We start from the raw sequence: 17,256 nt of genomic DNA, 5'->3' as shown, positions 1-17,256 counted from the left end.
GAACTGGAAGGGACCTTGAAAGGTCATCAAGTCCAGTCCCCTACCTTCACTAGCAGGACCAATTTTTTTGCCCCAGATTCATAAATGGCCCCCTCAAGGATTGAACTCATAACCCTGGGTTTAGTAGGTCAATGCTCAAACCACTGAGCTATCCCTTCCCCCCTCTACAACAAAGCTGTTTGGTGACTTCTTCCATGCATCACCAATGTGCCTGGAATCTCCTTGCTGATCCTGTGTGCCATGGAATCTCACTCCCCTCCTTCAAATGCCTCCAACTGACAGACCATGGCCCCGGCAAAGCACGTGCTCAACTTTAAGCATGGGAATAACCCCAACGGAATTACTCATGTTCTTAAGTGTTTTGCTGGATCAAAGCCTCAGTCAGGATCTTCCAGTACCAACCTTTACCCAGGTCTTCATTATGAACCGTGTCTACAAATGCCCAAGCTATCTTTTTTAAATCCAAAGTCAAACAAATTTTTGTTTTACTTTGTTACATTTTTCGGTGTTGCAACCCTTGTTCTCCTAGTGTTTATCATCAGCCCCTTGTTGTGTAAAGTCTCATTTAGAATGTAAGTTCTGCAGAAGAGGAATTTCAGGTTCTAACACATAAATACAGCTTTGTCTTTTCTTAGAGTCACTACAAAGGGATATAGTCCCATGTCTAGAATCATATGGCTGTTCTCTGTTAGATCTGCAAAGTGATTCACACAGCAGCCAAGAAAAACAAATCTTACTACATATTATGACACAGACACATATACCACATACTCTTATGCATATTTATTAACTGTAAAGAAAATTAATAGTTATTAAGGCCAGAAGGGGCCATTATGACCATCTAATGTGACTTCCTGTGTAATACAGGCCAAAGAACCTCACCCAATAATTTCTGCATCAAGCCCATAACTTCTGTTTGAGCTATCACAGATCTTTTAGAAAGACACCCAGCCTTGATTTAAATACTTCAAGTGACGGAGAATCCACCACCTCTCTGGGTAAGTTTTTCCAATGGTTAATACGCTCACAGTTAAAAATGTGCACTTTATTTTTAGTCAATTTTTCTAGCTTCATCTTCTATCATTACATCTTATGCATTTTTCTGCCAGATTAAAGAGCGATATACCATCAGAAATCTATTCTCCAGGGTGGTTACTTGTAGACTGTGAGCAAATCATCTCTTTAATTTCTCTTAGATAAGCTACATTGATTGAACTTCTTACATCTCTGACTTTACATTCTTGTCTCTCTTTTCTGAACCCTTTCCAAATTTTCAACCTTTTAGAATGTTCTTGGCGCCACAAAAAATGTATTTTGTCCCATGAGAACAGCCAGTATGATTCTGATTTTACATAGCATCCACATTGTTTGTAGGCTGTGTAATAGAAATTAAACTAGCACATTCAAAACTCTGCTTCCGCTTGAACTGGGCTCATCACTTCCTGTTCTATGCACAGAAGTGGGAATTCAGGTCAGAGTGAGAAAGTGTCTGTCAGATTGGAAGCCGCAACAGTACAATTTTTGTCCATGACACAAACATGCCACTATTGGACAGGAACTGCTGGCTTGGCATGGGGGGAACTGGTTTAGAGTTGCAACGATGCTAAAATAGGGAGATGAATTGTGTAATAGATGCTTGCACAGTGCCTGTCCCACACTATACCCATCTCATTCTCTTATTTTCATGAATCTGCAGCCCTGTGCTGCCTTATGGACGAGAGGTAAAACTCAGGTCAATGGCCATTGTGGTCAAAGTTACTGTGACACTTTTCAAAAGAGGAAGGGTTTCAAAGCTAGGGTTCTGGTCAGATTCCAACCTGGATAACTACATTCTGCTTCTGAAAATCCACCCACTCTTTGAATTGGGCTTAGTATAGAGCTGAGCAAATGTTAAACTTTAAAAAGGAAAAACCCAGACATTTGGCAGGAATGATAACATAATATAAATAATAGAAAATGACAGCAAACACTTGCTTAGGAAAATAATGTACTGTAAATTCCCATCACAATAACTGACGTTTTTCAATGAGAGGTTGTGTCACCCTACGAGGGAATCAACGCCTCCTCTCCCTGGCTGCAAAGCCCATTTTCACCCCAGCTGTCCCGCCTTCGTCTCTCTCTGGCTTGCGAAGCTCCTTTGCTTCAACGCTACAGTGATCGCACTCTTTCCAGCAGGTCCACCCATAAATGACAGCTCCTCACCTGGAGGGCCACACCAGTCCCACAGGTCCCTAAACTTATTCCCTTTGTCAGTGTCCCATTGGTCAGCCTCACGGGTCACATGGTCTATGTCCCTCATGGCTGGCTCCTTGCACACTGCCCTTCAAAGTCCACCCACCTCTCCCCAGCAAATCTCCTTTTTCACCTCCTTCTCCTCTAATCACCTTCTAACTGCCTCTGAGCCCCCTCCCAGCTTGAACTGCCTTCTCTTAGCGGTATCTCTCCCCAGGACAGCATCCTGGGTGCTGCATCACAGCTGTCGGCCCTAACATTACTCCTCTTGGTCAAAACTGCAGCAAACGATAGTGCCAGAGCTACTACACCTGTTCAACCCGAAACGAAATGCTTTGTTTAGGCTGCATGCTGGGTTTTAACATTTTTTAAACAATACAAAAATGAAATAAAATAAATAATGGTTTTGGCCGAGAAAAGTTTAGTCTGAAAATGTTTGCCTTGCTCTGATTTAGTATTCAGTCACTCACTGTCCTGTGTGCTGTTTAACAACTGACAGATTTCACCCCAGCGGTGGCTACATTTCAGTGGTGGGCCTCGATATTCAGCCCTGTAGGATTCTTGCTCACTGGCCAGCCATGGGGCTGGTGGAAACCAATCGCTCTCAGAATGAGACTGATAGCAACTAGCTACACCTTACCCACAAAACCCTGCCTATGAAATGAACTACTCGTGAATGGTATGATAATAACACCAGTGATGCCTCACTGACCCTCCCACAGCTGAGCTATCCAACTTCCCAGCAACCGAAGATGGGATTTGGGAGGAGATCAGAGAAAAATGCAAATGAGTAGACAAGCCGCTTAAGGAGAAATTAATCCCTAGGACAGATAAGGCCCCCATCCCCCAGCTCCTGGAAAAGGATGATGATCTAAACTGCACTTCCTAGATGAAGCTATAACCATCTGCCGCAGGAAGTAGTGATGGCAGTGCTGAGGGGGACACTGGAGGGTGTATCCCTTCCAAAGGTTGAGTTAGTTCCTCCCTCCTCCTACCATGCAGGGGAAGAAACACTGACTAATAATCGCTTGATGTAATGAGCAGCTTTCAGCGTGTGGCTAATGCTAGGCCATCTGTGTGATTACTGTGTACACAAATAATTACACACACCTCCTTTGTGAGCATTAGGGATGGGGACAGGGGATACGTATTTGTAGCTACAATTTTCACTGGCTTTTTTATATGCCTCAGGGAGGCTCAAAACTGCATGCCTTCTCCAGGCTCCCTGATCATTTCTCCCTAGGGACTAAGAGGATACCCAGAAGAGATTCTCCCTGATGAACTACAGTTCCCAGCACCTTAGAGTTCAGCTTCACATCTGCATCATGCCGCCAATGCAGACAAGCCTAGGACAATGGAGAATGGCAGGACTGCGCTGTAAATCTCATTGCTGTCAGTCAGGGTGGACACAGAGAGAGGGTTAGATAAGAAGGATGGAGAGATCTTTGGCAGGGTTTACACCCACTTTGCATAGGTTTGAATAGCTGCATCAGGAACAGTGGGAGAATCAGGTCCAGTATCTGCTTGAAATCTGTTCAAGCCACAGCCCAGCACGTCCACCCACAGTGCACAGACAAGCACCAGCTCATAGCGATAGCTCTGGTATTCTCTCAGAATCAAGTGACAAACAAGTTCAGGCTTTAATCCAGCATGTGACCTGAACTCATCCATTGTGGTTTCTTGTAGAGATATGAACGCTGCCCGCGTTACTAATCCTCGGGGCTGAATTCCGAAGATCTTTTATATTAAAAAATAGGACATTCTGGCAGACTGTATTCTATGAAATGTATCTAAATACAAGTCAACAGGCGTGCAATTATAGTCATTCCAGTTCTTTCATTCCAGAACAGAATTTTCTTACTTCTTTATGTTGATCCTTTCATGTGTCCACATTTGCTTTTTCTGTGTCCCCACATATGACTGTCTTCATGATTATTCTGAGCTCTGATCATGTTACCGCTCTAAGAAACTGATTTTCAAAGAGCCTTTATTTCCTGGGTCGTCTGCCAGTCTTATACTACACCACCAGCCTGCATTTGATAAACGAGCCGATAATAGCCTAAAGAGAGTTGAAATTTAGTGCTTAGCCCTGTAACCGAATCCGAATCAAACAATGATGAATGTTCAGATGCCTAAAGCTACTCAGGGGCATTTTTATAACGTCTTTTAAAACTTGTGCCAAAGGTAAGAAGCCTTTTGAAGATGTCTTTGTGAATTACAGCTGCTGAAACCCTTCTCTTTATCCTTCTAGACACTGATGCAATTATGCCCAGCTCCAAAAAAGAAGATAAGTGATAAATTACAAGAGCCGTATTATGTCTCACGATCAAGGTCACCCATTTTGAATTTATGAGCAAAGCAGGTAATGTGCAGTTTGATGGTTTGTTGATATACCTTTCATGCTAATACATTTACAACACAGCTGTTGGAAATGACTTTAATATGACAATGCTGTTTGCCTCATTTAAGCATAATTTCATGTGGTTTTGGCAGCCATATTACCTTGACCTGTGAGCTTATCAGATCTCACAATCTAAGCAGGATCCGACCTGGTCAATGTTTTTGGAAATCTCCAAAAAATCATTCGGATACACCAGAAAGTCGTGTTAGTAGGTGCCCTTCTCTCCAAGGCAGTATTGATGCCCAATATGGGGCTAGAGGAGCATGGGGCTGTGCTACTACATAGCACTGAGATCCTGGGGCCAGATCTGACCTTGTGTGAATTGTCATAGCTCAACTGAAGACAATGGAGCTCTAACACCGTCCACCAGCGAGGATCCAGCCCTGAAGCTTTAAAAGATTTTCCACAACAGTAAGTGTGTGAACGCTGGTATTCTTACAAACTGTGCTGTGGCGAACAGTATTCCGTAGAGCCGAACCCCTCTTCTGATTGCAGCTGGAGAAATTCCTTTAACTTTCTCCTCAAACAACTATGCTGGCATGTGGCAAATACAGAATAGCTGCCACTCTCCACCCCAGAAGTGGTTGCACGTCAGTGGCATGGTGAGCGAAGACTCAGGTTGTTTGGGATCCCTTATGTTGAAAGGCATCCCATAAATCTGAGCTGATATGATTTAGTCCATCTTGAATGAGACAGAATTGCTGATAGAGAGAGTCCCACATGCTCACCCGACACTGATGACTATAAGGAATTCAGGGTATCTATGTAACAAATGTTATGTTTTATGAAACGTTCATGGTTACAGACAACAGGAAAGATGGTACTTGGAACAATTCATACATTATATAATAAAGTGCTTGGATCACTAAGGATGTAACCAAGGTTATGGGAACAGTCATTAAAACTACTGAGAAAATTAAAACAAACCAAAATATGTAAAGAAAGAAACAAGACAGGGAACATCTTTGTTACCATCTATAAAAGGGAAACAGGCACTAATAAATCAGCTGATATAGAGGCCTAGGTGTATGACTCTTGACTGTAATGCCAAAGGCCCTGGCTTCAAAGCCGTCATGGCAGAAGTGAAAATTATCTATAGCCCATGTTGTGCAAGAGGTCAAACAGATGATTGTTTTAATGGCCCCCTCTGCCTTTAAAATCTCTGAAGTCATAGTTCAGTGCAAACAGGAGAAACGTAAAACAACCTAATTGTCAATTATAATAGTGAGGGGGGAAACTGACCTTATATCATAGGAATCTGCATTAAAAACCAAACTATGCACCTGCCTTAAAAGAGTTTTTACTTTACTTAGGGATAGACCATTACACTGTTTTTCTCTTTGCTCCCCAATATTCTGTGATCTCCTTGGCACTTCAGTAGATTAGGTTTGACAGCAATGTTACAGAAATGTAGGCAACAGCTATGTTAACAGCTGGGAGAAACTGAAGTTTGCAAAGCTTCCTTTCCTCGAGGGAGCTGCATTTTTCTAAGATTATATTATTACTTGGGCTGGCCACTCAGCAACTCAGCATCATTTCCCTTTTGGGTGGGAAAGTTCTCTCCTCATCCTGTGACTCTAATTATGATTTCAGCCTGAAAGGATAAATGTAAACTCTGCATAATCAAAGTACAATAAGAAAGCAGTGTCTCGTGTAGCAGCAGCAGGATATTATGGTACATATGGCCTGTGACGCCTTAAAATATAGACATACATCTAAACACACCTCTATTACGTCTACACAAAGAGAGGGAAACCTGGCTGGCTATTATAGAACAATTTCCCACAAATATGCACTTGAACAATCAATACATTCACTTAGACTGGGTTTGTGCCCCTCTTACATCTGCTCCCCATGAATATTCTTGCTAAGTTTACTAAGATTCATGGAAATAGCGCGTTTGAAGTGACAATTGCAAAATGTCCACGAAGAGAGAATTTTAAACATATAATAATAATAATAATACCTAGTTCCTATATAGCACTCTTCATCAGTAGATCTCAAAGCACCTAACCAAGGAGGTTAGTAACTGTGAGTATTCCCACAAGAAACTGTCAATCAGCCAATCAGGAAAGAGAAAACACACCATAGGACCTACAAGTCAAATCAAATGTAAACAACAGAGCCCCCATTTGGGATATCAAATGCTTACAACAACAAGCTGCTTGCACACAATCTGCGGGCTAAGAATTACTCTCATCTGGTGAGTAGTTCTGAATAAAGATATTGGGTTGGAGAATCCTCAGGTAGCCGGTTAAGTTGCCTTTAAGGCTACTGTGCTCCACCAGAGAGTAACAATGCAGCCTTAGCAGGTGGCAGGAACCAGTCCCGTGCCTTTTTACAGAAACTCAATGTGGGCTATGGAGTGAGTGGATTAATGAAGTTTGAATTAACAAGGTGGGGTGTGTGTGTGTGTGTGTGTGTGTGTGTGTGTGTGTGTGTGTGTGTGTGTGTGTGTGTGTGTGTGTGTGTGTGTGTGTACAAGTAGAAAGATACCTTACTTCGAATGGGAGCAGGGGAAAAGACCTTGTGAGCTTCCAAAATACCACCTTAACACACACACACCCTCCCAAGAAAACACGGGAATTATTTTGGGGAAGTTCTATGGCCTGCGTTATACAGGAGATCAGACTAGGAGGCCACAATGGGCCCTTCTGGCCTGGGAATCTATATAACATCATTACTCTCACTCTAAGGAAACAAAACAGAAATCCCTGAGTGTTTTAGAACTTTCTGCTGCCCACTCAGATTAAAATACAGCAAGCCTGGGCTTTTCAAAAGGACTTAGCACTGTGCGCTGGGAACAGAGTTAGGTCAGCGCTATGCCTTTTTGAAAATCCCAGAGTGAGTGCTCATTTGGCAAGTTCCACTTTTATGTCAAAGTTGTGAAAAGGAAAAGTGGAGAAAGCTGCAATGCTCTGGGGCAGAAAGGATGGAGGCTGTTTTGCCATCCGACACTCTGGCTTACACACCCCCACAAACTGTTTTATTTATCCTCATTTTTGAAATCGATACACTTAACTTGGCGAGAATGCTTGCAATTCTGGCAGTCTGGCCTTTAAGCAGGGCTCTTGCTGGGATTTCAGAGAAGTTGGGGAACGGGAAAATTTGAAAGTTCTTAGAAGGAAAATCATAGAAAGCCTGGGAATAGCTTTTCCAGGGTACAGACAGATTATTGCTGCACAGGTGGGGTTTTTGTTTGTTTGTTTGCCTTTATAAGAAAGCAGTCTGGGATTCTTAAATTGTACTTTTATTGTATTTCACTCATGTTTTCACTACACTGTGAAAGTGCTCCCCCTCCCCACCCCCGACTGTGAGCATTTAATAAATAACGTTATTATTTGTCAAGTGAAGTACTGTTAAAGTCTCAGTCCTTCAGCCTTTACATGCTCATATGATCAATGGTCCTGAACACAATTTTCAGGTCTCTCATGCCATTACGACTTCAAGTTTTATTCACAGACTTTAAGGCCAAAAGGGACCTTTACAATCTGACCTCCTGCATCACACAGGCTGAAGAGCCTACCACTTGCCAGTAAAATCTGCCAACTAACCTTAGCCTTCCAAGGAAACAGCTAATGCTCATACACAATGACTGGACATTTTGTTTATACTTTCAAATACATGGTGATTCACAATGGGTCAGAACTAGGGGCCACCAATAGAGCTGGGCAGGAAATGGTTTTTGAGATTTCATAAATTTTCCCATTCCGCTTTGGGACAACACCAAGACCTTTCAAAGTTTTTTTGAAAAAACTAAAGAGAGGGAGACCCACCCAGAATAGCCAATAGCGTGGTGGTTAGTGCACTTATCTGGGATGTGGGTCTCCAGAGACTTAAATCTGGGGCTATTCTAGGCAGAGTCTCTCTCTTGTTTTAAGCAGAAATCTATCCAGGCCTTGAGAAACCCTTTCCCGATGAATGTTTCATTGAAACCTGTATAGTCTCAACGGGGAAAAAAACCCAACCACCAGTTTAGAAGATTCGGCATTTTCTGATGAAAAAACGGTTCGCCAAAAAATTCTTGACCTGCTCTATCTACCATTGTTTTCCGGTGGTGTAAAGAAATCTCTTTCCAAGAATGACTTGAAATATCACAGTTCTGAAGAAGCAGTCTGGAAATGGAAGACTTCTGCCCAACAGCAGCAAGCCAGAACCACAACCTCTGAACAAGTCCTTTTAAGTTGTATGCTGAAACCACAGTCAAACAAAAGTCATTGCACGCAGAGCGATTTTCTGCTGCACCTCAGGAAAAACAAGTCAGTTTCAAGATCAAACTTGCACTTACTTCATTTATGGCAGGCGCAAAAGCTCTGTAGCAAAGACTCCTATGATCATACACCCAAAGGGAATCTTATTGAAGATTAGGCTTTAATACAGATGGTACAGACTGTGCCATCACACACAAAGTGAACTCCCATCTTCTCACAGTACAATTTAATTTTACAAGATACTCAAGTAACTGTCCCACAATACACATCAGGGACAACAGTGGAAGTGTAACAGCAAGAAAATGTGAGGACGAGAAAGTTAAGGCCCTGACTCTGCTTAAGGCTAGGATTCGTGAAACTTGAGTTTTAGGCCCAGTTTGGCCACAGAATTCCACAAATCACTTAATCACTCTGTGCCTCACTTCCTCGCTGGTGTTAAACTGGGATCCATTAATGTTTGTGAGGTGTCCAGTTGTTAGAACAAGGAGTGCAAGAGACAAGGAAGGAAGAAGGTGGTACCAGCAAGTGCCAGGGTGCAAACCGCCTGAGATCTTAAGCAGCATTGGAGAGCGGGGGTTTGAGTTCCAGATTTAAATGACGGATCCAGGAGGCTGGGGGAAAGAAACAAACTGTTCTAGACACTATGTTGGGCAAAAATGCCATCGTCATCCTTATCTGATCAGTACTGTTAACTCTTCTCATACTTACGTAAATCACATTCACAGAGGAACTCATCCAGGGCACGGTACAATAGCGGGAGTACATTACATAGGCATTTCTTCTAACCCAGCATCAATTAATGCGCTGTGAGAATAAACCTTTCGCACTGTTTTTCCAGCCACAAGAAAAATTGCAGCTCATTACATTACCTGTTTTAAACTTAAGCAGTGGTTACTGAGTGGCTGGGATGATCGTAGGAAGCGTGCTGGACTGCTAGGCGTGTGTGAGGCCTGTGATGGGTCTAATAGTTTGCAATGCAAGGCTGAAACCATCAGAAATAGCTTCTGGAATAGCACTTATAATAAAGTATCTCATCTCACATTCATGCAATGCTTATTGCAATAACCCAGCATATGACAGATTCATTCCATGTTAATGTAGGTGTCAGTCACTGTAAGTCTGGATTACAAACATTTGCATTTCATCATTCATTAATCTGCCATTAAAATAAATGGTTACTGATTCAAAACCCACTTAAATCAATGGAAAGACGCCCATTAACTTCAGTGGACTTTCCATCAGACCCTTAATGCCTGTAAGGATCTGGGAACGGAGTAGCTCTCTCTCGCCTTCTCTTTTGTTCCCCTGAAGGAGCAAAGCTAACTCCATATAACTTCAGGGACTACAAATCTGCAGCACAAAAAATCATTTAATTTACATTTTGCATAAGGATGAGTAGGGAAGGGGGCGAGACCGCAAAGCGTGTTAGTGCATAGGTCTTCCAGGTACAGTACAGAGACACGGTGCTTGATGCATCATTGCTCTGCACCTTGAGCAGTCATTTACACCAGTGCAAAGTGGGTGTAATCAGAACGGCAGTGTTTTATGTCCACTTCACACTGATGTAAAAGATTAGATAAGGTGCAGGCTACAGAGAATCAGGCTCATGGACTGGAGGGAATCATGTGATCAATACTAACTAATGAGTGGGAGGGAGATTTGAAACCAGCTTGAGGATACAAGCCCCCTCCCAAACCATCTCCCTGCTCCCCAACGCTCCTTCTACCAGAATGCTTCAGAGATGGGAGAGGAAGGGAGTCAATATTACACAGTTACTTCTAATGCTCATAATGTGCAGCACTAAAGAAATGCAAGGCAGCAACTGGCATGGAAAAGATGACGGAGGAAGGAAGGAAGGAAGGAAAGACAACACAGACATGGAAAGGAGGAATCTACTTATTTAGGCATTTGCACGGCTCCCATCATCACTAGGCTATCCGAGTGCCTCACATACCATGGCCACATAAGAGGGACAGAGAAGACAAGGGGAAAAGACATAAGGGGAAAGATTTGCTTGACTGGGGACCCTTGTCTAGATAGGAAACTTGTAGAGGCCCAGTGCTAGCCTTTATCATCATCATTTGTATTATGGTAGCACCTAGAGGCCACAGCCCAGATCAAAGACCTATTGTACAAATACAAAGAGCAAGCGGCAGCCCCTGCCCTAAAGATTTTACAAATCGAAGTAGACAAGACAGACACATATGAAAAGGGAAGTAGTATTATCCCCATTTTACAGATGGGAAAGTGGAACAGAGAAATAAAATGACTTGCCAGTGGACATAAAGCAGTCTGTGGCACAGTCAGGAATTGAACCCCATCTCCCAATTCAATGTCCTACCCACAGACTAGCCACTTCCTCTCAGGTATGCCCCCTCATGGTATGATATTAAGATAAAACAACTGCCAATAGAAAACGCATAGCAGAGAGTTTAGGTGGTCTCACAATTCCAGCTATTGCTCGAACCATCTGTCCTGTTTCTCAGCATGACTACTTTTTCTGAATACATCTGTGCCCGTCCGGATTCAGTTTCTATGTTACACAACAAGCAAAAAGGATTTGTCCTAGTCCTAATTTATTCACATCACAAAATGATTGCATGGTTTTGGCACAAACAGCCTACTGAAGGGAATGGAGGTGAAGCTGAAAGTCAAGACTGAGGTGCCCTGGCCGAGGTGCGGAGAGCAGCTTAGATAAGGCCTGCCTCTGTTATGCATAGTTTGAACTATCTCCGCCAGCTGCTCACTTTCACAGGCATTAATTTTTAAGATTAAGTTTCACTGCAGAGCTCCTCTCTGCTGATACCATCTACTTACCTAACTCTGCTGAGAAAGAACCTTTGCATTCTGACTTCAAAGAGAGTCAGACCACAAGCTGCCAAGATGCAATCTTTGTTTCCATGTAGCGACAGAGTGATGAGTTTACAAGAAATGCTTGTGGAAGGGTAGGCAAGATAGACAAAAGCTAACTTTTCAAGTGTCTGTAGCTCAAACCCCAAATGATTCAGTAGACCACATCAGACTACAGCTATAATACAGAATCATTATCTTGACTGACAGGCACAGAACCTTACCTAACATCTAGTGGATTGCAGTTGTCAGGACATAATCTAATTTATTAGGTAGTTTACCATGGTTTCCAGCAGCCACCATGCTCTCAGCCTTCCTAATTCCTCCTAGGTTAAGATCGACATAATTCATGGCCTACTAGAGCATGATAAAGTCTATGGAGAATGGCTCTCAGTGAAAGGCCTGAGCAGTCACTCACAATAAGCCAAATTTATTTTAGAGCTCTTGCGCAGATAGTTTTAGTATTTCAAACCTTAATGATTGAAATGCATTCCTCTCTCACCTCAGGAGTCATCAGAGCCATGAAAAGATGCTGCACTGCTATCTGAGCTTAAATTATATATTTTCTACCCATCTAGGAATTTACATGACCCTCATCATTTAAATCTGAGCACATGATGATCATTAATGGATTTTCTCTCTGTCAGGTAGGGAAGTATTGTCCCTATTTTACAGATAGGGAATTGATGCACAGAATAGGTTAAATGACTATCCCAAGGAACATAGAGACCTCTGTGGCTGAAAATGCAATAGAACTGAGAGGCCTCTTAAATCAAAGCCAGTGCCCTATCTGTTATTCTTCCTCCCTTGTTATGCAGGCATCATTGTAAATATTCTTTATAGGGCTTTATTTGATCCACCCAGGTATAAACTTTCTTTCATACGTGTACATTTGATAAAAGGCACCTTCTGGATATGTTAAGAAAATCAAAATATTTTTTCAAAGTAGTTTTAACCATATGTTCTGAAATTGTAGCTCTATAAATAAAGTACATCTCTAAATAGCACAATGTGACATTGGGGAGTTCTCTCCACAGCAGAAATTACTGGGTGAAATTCTATGGCCTGTGTGACCGCGAGGTCAGTAATCATAGTGGTGGTCCCTTCTGGCTTTAAAACCACTGAAGCTATATTTATCACATGCTAGAGTTCTTTACACTGTACACAGAAATCCAATGCCAACTTTTCAAACACATTAATCATCCTTAGAGTTGTGTGTTCAAGTTGGAAAACAGGGAAGTCATGCTGTTTAAAATTATATCCACTTTCCCTATAAAAAGCGTGGCCTGTGTACCAGCCTGTGTAATCACCAATCTAGCACTGACCATGGTCAGCGGATACCGCTGTATAGTGTATACCTGACAGATGACTAATAAGAGGATTTTACAATCTATTGTGCCTAGCTTCCCATTCTTCATAGCAGAAGTGCAAGAAAGAAAGAAATTTAAAATTATTACAATTCTGAAAAATCCCTACATCTGGATCTGAAAGGCCAGTAATCAATATGAAGCAGGATATGGCGAAATCTGAATGAAGAAAACATCTGGGTGGTATACAGAAGAATTCTCACTGCACCTGCTGATTTCCTGCCCTGGAAGTATTGCGTAACACCTGGTAAAATATGCACCTTTGGAATGCAGCAGCAACTAACTGCCATGGCTACTAAACTAGGGACCATCCTGGAGCGTATCCACTTCCTACTGAGGTTCTGCTAGCCTTGTCATTTTCATTTCCACATTGTTTTTACAAAGTAAGAGGTAGAATCTTTTAAAGTTGATTCAGTCAGTATAGTGGAAATTTACAATCTGAAATATGTAAATGAAGAAATCTGAATGAATTTTATTGTATTCTTTGCACAAGCCTTCATCTGCTCAAACCCTCCTTTATTACACTAGGATACAACTGTGCAATGTTCAAATGATTTCAAAGGACCCAATAATTTATAATTACCAAAGCAAACGAATCTGTACTTATAATATTTCTTTAGAGTTCAGTTTGATATTTTGTTACAGGCTTCTGTAGTCTGTACTTAAAAGTATAAAGGCATCATACTCTGTTTAACTTAATCATCTCTTAAACCCAGAGGTATTTCTTTTCATATTCTATTCTCCCCCAACAAGGTAGCATTTAAACTTTTGAAACTCTAAACTACATCTGAGAACGTGAATTTTAATTCCATATGTATTAACTAACAGGATCACATTTATTTTCTTTTTCACATCAGCATTTGTTTTGTATTTTCATAAAATGTAAACACTGCCACAAAAAACAGGCTGATGAGGATTGCAAATTAAAAGTAAAACCTAAAGAGGAGAAATAGTCCAAACTTTTCTCTCTCTCCTTTTGTATCACAGGTAATCGGCTACTAAGGTCACCAGAATGACATAAATGCTTACACTGATCAGGGCCTTAACCTTTCCAGTGGTACAATTCCAGTATGTTGTAAGGGATTCATCCAATATTACCTTCATCATGTATATGTTATCTCACAGACTTTGCAAATAGAGGCTAAACTCCTTAGCTTTCCAAGGGCAGGATTCAAAGCTCTTTGAAGCCAATAAGAGTCTTTCCATCAACTTCAAGGGGCTTTGGGTCAGACTAAACCCAGCTGAAGGGTGCCGGCTGTTCTGCAGCGCTGCCCACACACCCCTTGCTGGAGTGCCTACATTAACTTTCCTTTCCTTTGCAGCCCTTTGTGTTGGAGGAGCGCCTGATTTCCCCATTACTCAGAAACAGCTGTCCGATGCCTGTGTACCCAAATCCGCTAGGAAGTAGACTCGGGACAAGCCCCCAGCCTGCTCGCGGTGCTCCCATCGTAGCAGGGAGCCCCCAGGCGGCTCCCCCCAGCTAGTTACAATTACATAATTCCAGGGATCTACCCCAGCAGCTGGTTCGCCACTTCTTAGCACAATTCCTCTGCTGCTGTCTCTCTCTCCGCCCTCTGGGATAACACAAACCAGAGCCCATTCCCCCTGGATACGCTTCCACGCCGCACCCCAGCGAGCATTGCAAAGTGGCCGAGGAGGTGCATTGGCCCCATACCCACATGCAACCTCCTTGCCAACATTTGAAAGCCGCAAACAGGGATTTTCGGGGTGGGGGAGTGGGATAAAATAGGGACATGCTTATTTAAAAAACCAAAACCAACTCCTCCTCCTCCTCCCTGGAAATGTATTAGCCTGGAGGGGATTTTTGCAGAGGGTGGGGAGTTGCAATGATTTTGCTCCAAAAATAGCCACACAATTGGCCCAGGTCTCTGCAGCTGGCTTCGGTGCTGCCCAGCCCTGCCTGCCCTTGCCGGGACGCTGGATGATCTGATCACCCCCAAACCGACCCTCCCTATGGCAGCGAGCAAGGGCTGGGAAAAGGGGGAGCCCTCTCCAGGCAGGGCAGCGCCCTTGCTGAAGCCAGAAGGGTGCCAGGGCTCAGGGGCACCCCGGGGCGAGCTGGGTGGGTGCCTGAGCAGGAGAGCATCCCCACACCCTCCCCAGAGCAGCAGCTCTCGTGCCTCACTCACCCGGGCTGCTGGTGTGTCCTCCCGCCGCCGGCTCCGAGGTGCTGCCGGACACTGGCGGCGCCCAGGGCACGGAGCTCTCCCTCTCCCAGGGAGGCAGCCGCGAAGCAGCCGCTGCCGCCGCCGCCGCAGCAGCTGCAGAGACGCCCCGGCTGGAAGAACCCTGCGGCCCCGCGGCCGGCGTGGTGGCTCCGCTGAGCTGGGTCCGAGCACGGGGGTCGCTGGAGGAGGCGAAGGGGCCCGATCCCGCAGAGGGCTCCAGCAGCAGCAGGAGGAGGAGGCTAAGTTGGCGCAGCAGCAAAGTGCAGGTTGCCCGCATGATGCAGCTGGGGGGCTTCACATGCCCGGCTAGTAACATTAATAATTATTATTAAGGAACCCGGGATAGATGATGGGGCGGGGGGAAGCGAAGGGAGCAGGCAGATCAAGGGGAAGCAGCGGCAGTAGCAGCCCCTGCCTTAAAAGTTCCCCGGGTCCATGGGGAGGCTGAATGGGGGGATTTCATGGTCGAGCCCCCGAGGGTAACACTAGTAAGTGACTAACAGCCTCATGCTAATTACACGGAGCCTGAAAGTAAAAGGACAGGCACAGGCTCCTCCTAGAGGTTGACATCACCAGCCAAAGCCGCTTCCCCGGCTCCGCTGGTGCCCTGGCCAGCCCTCCTCCGCAGCCCCATCCCGGGGAGAAGGGGCCGGGGGCTTTGCAGACCGGGGAGGGCGGGGACACCTCAGCTTTGCCCTACGTCCTGAGAACTGAAAAGTGCTACAGCGTGGGACTTCTCCTCCCGCGGTCAAACCAGGCTCTGGACTGCACAGGAGAGGGGCAGCGGGGGGGGGGGGGGGGGGGTTGTGAAAGCATCTGACAGCACACGGTTTCTCTTCCATTGTTATTTACTTACCATGAGAATTGCAAGATGCCTGATAACCATATGTTCTGTATGGACATCTTTACATCCTTCCCCCCGAGTTGTTCCTGCCCCTGGGCTCCCCGCTTCTCCAGCTCGGTCTGAGATTGCAAACTGTTGCCAAAGGAGGTTCTCTTGAGCACATTGGCAACACTTCAACAACAATAAGGTCCTGGTGTCTGCAGGGGCGATGTTATCCCTACACCCTGCTTGCACATACATATAAATGCATATAGAACGTTTGTGGGTGAGTTACCATGGAGTAAAGGGTGTGGAACCAGTAGTCCAGCAAGTCTGGTATCTTGTCTCTTGTCCCCTGGCAATGACCAATACTGCTTCAGAAGCAGATGAATATCTGCCCAGTTGTACATCTGTCCAGTTGCACAATGGTAAACAAGAAGGAACAATTTTCCTCCTGACCCTTATGGTGTTCCTCTGAGTCCATGAAGCATCAGATTGGATTGCCATCTTAGGACCCAACATTTAATTCCCTGCTCAGGAAGTGCCTTTTGCAAGATCAGGCCCTTAGCGTACATAACTGCACATTCTTTTATTGGCTGTAAAGTTATCCAGCCCTGTTTTAAATTCCAGGAGAGCATTTGACTCTGCAGCCGCCTGCAGTAGTGAATTCCACAGGCTGGCTGCATGCTGTGTGAAGGATTTCCTTTTATTTTTTTTAAATTACCTCCCATTAACTTCATTGAGTGACCCCTTGTTCTTGTAATGTGAGAGCCAATATAAAGGATCAGCAGATTCGTTTTTAACTATACTATTTGTAACCCTAAATATCTCACTGACATCCCCTCTAAGTTTTCTTTTTCCAAGTCCAAATAAATATAGCCTGGGTAGTTTCTCCTCATATGTAAATCCTGACAGACTTCTAACCTTCTTCTCTGCCTTTCTCTGGAGCCTTCCAATCTCCGATTTAACTTTCTCAAAGTGCAGCAACCAAAACTGAACACAAGGCTCTAAAGCAGGGTGCTCCATTGCTCAGTATATTGTCACTAGAGTAACACAACAAATCCACAACTATCTCGACATCCACAGCTGCCACTATGCCACACACTATGGCCACTGCGTCTTTCCTGGTCCTGAAGCACAGTCAAGCTAAAGTAGGATCAGGTTAGCTGGCAGCAGTATAGGG

At 44.1% G+C, this 17,256-nt stretch overlaps 1 protein-coding gene across 3 annotated transcripts in view; it reads right to left on the bottom strand.

Annotated features, from left to right (window-relative positions):
- HEG1 (heart development protein with EGF like domains 1) overlaps positions 1-15,719 on the bottom strand; it is an 84,732-nt gene extending 69,013 nt beyond the window's left edge. For all 3 annotated transcript variants that reach the window (XM_054044013.1, XM_054044015.1, XM_054044014.1), the window contains exon 1: positions 15,212-15,719. In XM_054044013.1, coding sequence (XP_053899988.1) covers positions 15,212-15,566 — 355 coding nt within the window. In that variant the 5' untranslated portion in view covers positions 15,567-15,719. The remainder of the gene's footprint in view (positions 1-15,211) is intronic.
- Between the last annotated feature and the right edge of the window lie 1,537 nt (positions 15,720-17,256).

This window comes from Malaclemys terrapin, chromosome 11 (assembly GCF_027887155.1).
Source record: "Malaclemys terrapin pileata isolate rMalTer1 chromosome 11, rMalTer1.hap1, whole genome shotgun sequence".
In the NCBI taxonomy this organism is placed as follows: Eukaryota; Metazoa; Chordata; order Testudines; family Emydidae; genus Malaclemys; species Malaclemys terrapin.
This window is presented reverse-complemented; position numbering and strand designations above follow the sequence as displayed.